Source organism: Fukomys damarensis, unplaced genomic scaffold (genome assembly GCF_012274545.1).
Source record: "Fukomys damarensis isolate Sample0158 unplaced genomic scaffold, DMR_v1.0_HiC HiC_scaffold_36, whole genome shotgun sequence".
NCBI lineage: Eukaryota > Metazoa > Chordata > Mammalia > Rodentia > Bathyergidae > Fukomys > Fukomys damarensis.
The window spans coordinates 12,331,431-12,337,063 of NW_022900948.1; the positions used below are offsets into that span (position 1 = coordinate 12,331,431).

The following is a 5,633-nucleotide window of genomic DNA, read 5'->3' on the forward strand; positions in this document are numbered from 1 at the left end:
TCCCGCCGATTGCTGTCTATGGCAGCCTGGAGCTCTCCGGGGGAGCTGAGCGCCCGCGTCTCGCACTCATATGGGTACAGGTACTTCATGTACCTGTAGGGGAGGATGGGGGAAGGCGGGAGGCAGGACCCCTTCTGATCAAGTCCCACACCCCATCCGCCCCCCGCATCCCCGCCTCCTCACCCCTTCATCCCGCCTTACTGAGTCCGAAGAGTGAAGGCTGCCGAGGTGATGGTGGTAGGCAAACTGAGACCTCGCGTGACTTCCCGCCACACCTTTCGGTTGATGACTTCCACCAGACCGCCCTTAGCTGTCACCAGGCGAAACAGCGCATAGAGATCCAGTACCTGCTTCGCCATAATGGGCACGCGGTTCACTGGTGTCCCTGATGGGGAGTAGCCAGACAGTCAGCACACTAAGGCCCTGAAGACATCCCCGGGGAATGAAGCTTGGGTATGGCAGGACCTCAGAGAAGGGAGGGAAGGAGGAAGGGATGGGGTGGTGGAGTTACAGGTAGAAGGTACAGAACCTTCAGGGTCAACATCATAGCACGAAGGACGAGGCTCAACCAGAGGCCACCAAACTTACTTTGTAAAGGGGCAGATGGTACTGTGTGGGCTCTGCAAACCACACAATCTCTGTCACAACTACCCAATTCTATAATCGTAGCCTGAAGCAGCTCTAGAGGATACTTAAGGGAATGAATGAGCCAAGCTGTCTTCCAATAAAACTTTATTTACAAGCTCTGAAATTCTAATTTTTTGTTCTGTTTTGTTTTTGTTTTTTGAGACAGGGTCTCACTATGTAGCTCAGGCTGACCTTGGACTCACTCTGATCCTGCCTCAGCCTCCCCATTGCTGGGTTACATGCCTGGCTGAATTTGAATTTCACACATCTGAAAGTTATTCCTATTTCAATTCTATTTTCCAAGTATGTAAAAACCATTATGAACCTGGGCATGGTGGGCACACACCTCAGCAATTGGAGAAGCTGAGGCAGGATGATGGTAAGTTCTAGACAACCTCTCTGAAAAGAAAATAAAAGGGGCTGAGGGTATAGCTCAGTGGTAGAGTGTTTGCCTAGCATGCACAAGACCCTGGTTCCATACACAGCACCACCAAACAAACAAACAAACAAAACCACTTTTTCTTATCTCAAAGGAGGCTGAATTTGACCAGAAAGCTTTACTTGGTCGAATTGTGGGGTAGGCTATAGATGAACTTCTGGATCGTGCTTAAGAGCTGACTTCCCTAAATAGCAGCCCTCAATGGCTGCTTCAGCTTGGGGATGGAAGGAGGACAAGAATCAACTCCTGCCTGGGCCCGCCAACTCTGCAGCCCGCACCACCCCCGCCAGCCAGTCCTGACAAAGGGGCCTGTCTTCGCTGAGCGATGGACCCCAGTTAATTCCTTACCGATCCTGTCCCCTTCCACTGCTGCCTTTGGACCCGAACAATTAGCTGCGGCCTGATTAATGGGGGGAAATTATCGGCCCCGTGGGATGCCCCCTCCCCCTGCAGCTGAATAGAGGGAGGAATGGACTGAGGGAGGCAGAGCCAAGGGTGTGGGCAGAGCTGGGATCAGCTCAGACTATCCCAACATTCTCAGTGGAGCAGAAACACCAAAGAAGGGGCAGAGAGGGACACTGGGGCCAGAGTGCCTTAGCTTCCCTGGGGAGTAAGAGGACGTGGGACCCCACCAAGGGTCCCTGGGAAGGAAGGGACTAGAAAGGGATGCTGGGCCTGGAGTGATGGCCCAGGGAGGCTTGGACCAGCAGCTGCACTAAGGGAGGGGGTGAAGTGCAGCCAGTTAATTAGCAGCTTATCAGGCTTCGCTCTGAGTGAGTTAATTAGCTTTGTAGAGAGAGATAATGAGTCAGTGTTCAGTCCCATGAATCTGGGGAGAAACCAAAGTGATGGACTGCCACCCACCCTGATCCCTTCCTGGACCCTTCTTCCATTCTCTTCTAGCTTTGAGATTCCTGGGAAGGAATTCCTTCTCCTCCACTGCCCCAACTGACATGGTCCCCAGCCCAGCCCTTATGAAGTCCTTCCTTCAGTATAATCCCAGTCCTTCCTGCTATAGAGCACATGGAAAGCAAGCAAGGGAAAATTAAGGGGAGACAAAGTGGAAAAAGGCCCCACCATAGAGTACCAAGACATTCCCAGCCCTCCAGATTTGGGTTCCTCCCACCTCAAGTCATCCCTCCAACCAGTTTCCCCTTCTGTACGCCCAATTGATCCCACACTCATTAACCTGCCAGTGGGCTGGCCACTAATTAATCCCAGGGTGGAAAAGGGGGGCAGGGTCAGAGGTTAAAGACGCTATTGAGGGCCCAAAGGATAGGTGCTGCCAACCTCAGGCCTCTAGAGAGAGCACCCCACCTGGGAACTACACCCTGGTGTCTTCTTTCCTCAAACCTGGTAAGTAGGGGCAATTCTAGAATCCTTCCCCAATCACTTCACTCACCCCTCTTCTGCATGAAGCTAAACAGGTCATCCAGAAATTCCTTCCTCTTGGGGTCTGCATCAAGCTCATACAGCTGCGGAAGGATCAGAGTCATTCTCCAGCTCTGCTGACCCCCACCACCTTGGGACCCCAGTTCAGGCTGTACCCTGAACATGGGTCCCTACTGAAGGACTGAGTAGGGTCTGAAAGTGGACTCCTTGGCATTAAACTCACTCACTAAGGGGCAGGTAGGGTGCATTTTTCTAATACAGAAACACCACCCTCCCCTAGTGATTAGTGGTGCTCTGGGTAATTCAAACCACCCACAAAATATGGGAAGAAGTAGGAAGGAGCTAGGGCAACTCAGCCTGCGATTCCAGGGCAGAGTGTTAAACTACCCTGAGGGGATAGCAAGAAACCCAGGAGGAAGCCAGGTGGGGCTGTGCTTTGCATTAAGGACTGACATGTTTATCAGAGGCACACATTTAATTTCATTCATCTGTTCAAGGGCTTCATGCTGTTCGAATCCCTGTGTGCCAGGGACAGGCATGGGTGAGGGGCAGGGAGGATGCTTGGGAGCTCCTGGATTCAAACTTAGTCTGAGGTCCTTCTAGAGGCAGTTATCATGCCTACTACAGAAGCTGCCACAAGACACCATCACATGCTACTCAGGACCTATTGGTCATCCCACCATTTCCCAGTCACCTGGAGTCCCACCTCAGAGCACGTCCCCAATCTAAGATGAACAACTACCAGAGTAATGGAGTCACTGACCCACAGTAACAATCTGAGTAACACTCCAACCCACAGTGAGAACTCTCAGAGTAATCACCTGTGAGTAACAAACTCATGAGATCCACCTTTATAGCTACATTCCCATAACACTAGACCCTAGCTCTCTGGTGGACACGTACAAATAATACCTACATTTTCCAGGTAATAAGGCCCAGAATTATGGACAGGAGAGTCACTAGAACCATATCTCCAGAGTAACAGGGCCTTGAGTAATACTCTCAGTCTTATACTAATGGCCCAGAGTATTATCCACAGATGAAAAATTCTGGGGCTGAGGATTTAGCTCAGTGGCACTGCACTTGCCTTGCAAGGGCAAGGTCCTGAGTTTGATCCCTGGTAATGGAAAAAAAAAATTCTGGAAAATACTCCAAACCAACACCCTATGAGTAAGAGTAATACTGCCAGAATAGCACACCTGGAGTCACATCCTTGAGTGACACCTTTGTAGTGACTAGGATCCTTAGAATAACACCCAGAAGGGATTTATAAGGAAAAACCTTGAATGAAGGCCTTGTGAGTAAGGTCTTCTCATTCCCAGTTGCACAGGGCCACTGCAGCTGCTGGAGGGCAACACAGACTGGAAACTGTCACCCATGAGACTTAGGCCAGGGATGGGGGAGTGGTTTGATAGGAGGAGAAGGGATGTACTAGCCTGCTAAGGGAGTGGAATCACTCTCTTGCTTCCAAAGCCAAGGTATACTGCCCAGGACACTCCCACTGGCCCTTGTAACTTGATGTGTGAGAGGGCAGGTGGGGTGGAACGGGCACTGGACTCGCTAGACTCCAGATCCCCCTCTCTTAAAGGCCCTACACCTCTCACTTTCCTTCCGGACTCACTGATGACCTCCAATTTGTCAATTTCCGTGTTTCTGGGCATCTCCTGTGCCTCTTACTGTATTCCTACGCACTTTCTGCAGATCTGGGTGTCTCTGTCACCCTGTCACTATGGTCCAGTTTTCCCAATAGCTCTCTCCCTAGGTCTCTGTATCTTTCCATCCTGCAGAGGGCAGTGGGGATGGGTGGACTACTGATTACTTAGCTCTGCTTTTACCTGGAGGTGAGGAAGGGGGGAAGGTCTGACAGTGGGGTGCGGGGGGGGGTCCTACCTGCTTGAACTGTTCCTCATAGGTCCACTCATGGGGATGGGGTCCAGGAAGCTGGGCGGTAGGTGAGCTGGGGCCCCGGGCCCCTGGACAACTCTCCTCAGCCACCTCCTCCTCTGCTCCAGCTTCCTCCTCTTCTTCATCCTCTTCAGCATCCTCCTCTTCCTCAGCCCCAACCTCACCCAAGGCCCCCTCAGGAGCCTTCAGGGGCCGGGGGCCGGGCAGGGGAGGCCTTGGTGGCAGTGGAGGGTGAGGAGGGGCCAATGGCCCCACCCCTTGGGCCAGCCGAGCTGCCTGCTGCCTCTGCAGGGCCTCCATTACAGCTTCCAGGCGCAGTCCCCCTGCTGGGGGCGGCCCTGGTACCAGGCGGGGCCCCAAGGAAAGGGCTGCCTGTGGGGGAGGGAATTATGGGTGCTGGGTGTTGCTGTCCCCACATCTCCCAGAACAGGGAAGGTGGTCATGGATTCAGGAACACGAGGGGGTCATAAGGAAAGAGGAGAAAGAGAGCTATGTCAAGGTGGAGAGACAGAGAGCTAAAAAGAACAGAGACAGGGACCAGACCCAGGGAATCAGAAATAGCCATTGACTGGGGATAGGGAGGAAGCTTATCAAATCAGAGGGTGACAGGGATCAGGAGACAGAGGTAGAAGACAGGGAGACGAGAGAGGGGGAGAGAGAGAGAGAGAGAGAGAGAGAGAATATGAGAGAATGAAAATGAATATGAATGAGAATGAATGAGAGACACTGTTAAGGAGATGCAGAGGTAGAGATGGAGCTGGGACAAGCAGAGACAGAGGTGGAGAGAAACAGAGATTGAGAGGGACCTAGGTGGAGAGAGACTGGGATATCAGGCAGAGGCAAGAGTAGAGAGACAGGTGGGGAAAGATGAGACTGATAGAGATATTGGGTAGAGAAGGAGGGTAAGAGAGAAGATCAAGAGACCAAACACCTAAGTGACAGGCAGTCAGTCCATAGAGGACAGTCACAGAGACACGAGGCAGAGACTAATAGATGGGTTGAGAGAGACGGAAAGACTAAGGACGCAGCGGGAGGCAGAGACAGGGGAGAGAATAGGTAGAGACAGGGCAAGAGTCGGAAAATAGAGGGGCACAGAGAGACAGAGAGGGAAAAACGGAAAGAGAGGGAAAAGCGGACAGAGGAGAGAAACCGAGGACAAGAATCGAGGAGATGCGGGAATAGCAAGCAGCGAGGGCAGAGCCTGGGGACGGACCGGACGGCCGAGGGCCCCTGCACCCCGCTCCTGGCGCCTCACAGCCACACTCACCTG

At 52.5% G+C, this 5,633-nt stretch overlaps 1 protein-coding gene across 1 annotated transcript in view; it reads right to left on the reverse strand.

Moving 5' to 3' along the window:
- Positions 1 to 5,627, reverse strand: part of Arid3c (AT-rich interaction domain 3C) — an 8,529-nt gene extending 2,902 nt beyond the window's left edge. Inside the window, exons 1-4 of the mRNA XM_010619431.3 lie at positions 4,349 to 5,627; positions 2,469 to 2,541; positions 202 to 385; positions 7 to 93 (exon numbers count right to left, since the gene is read on the reverse strand). Coding sequence (XP_010617733.1) covers positions 7 to 93; positions 202 to 385; positions 2,469 to 2,541; positions 4,349 to 4,663 — 659 coding nt within the window. The 5' untranslated portion in view covers positions 4,664 to 5,627. The remainder of the gene's footprint in view (positions 1 to 6; positions 94 to 201; positions 386 to 2,468; positions 2,542 to 4,348) is intronic.
- Between the last annotated feature and the right edge of the window lie 6 nt (positions 5,628 to 5,633).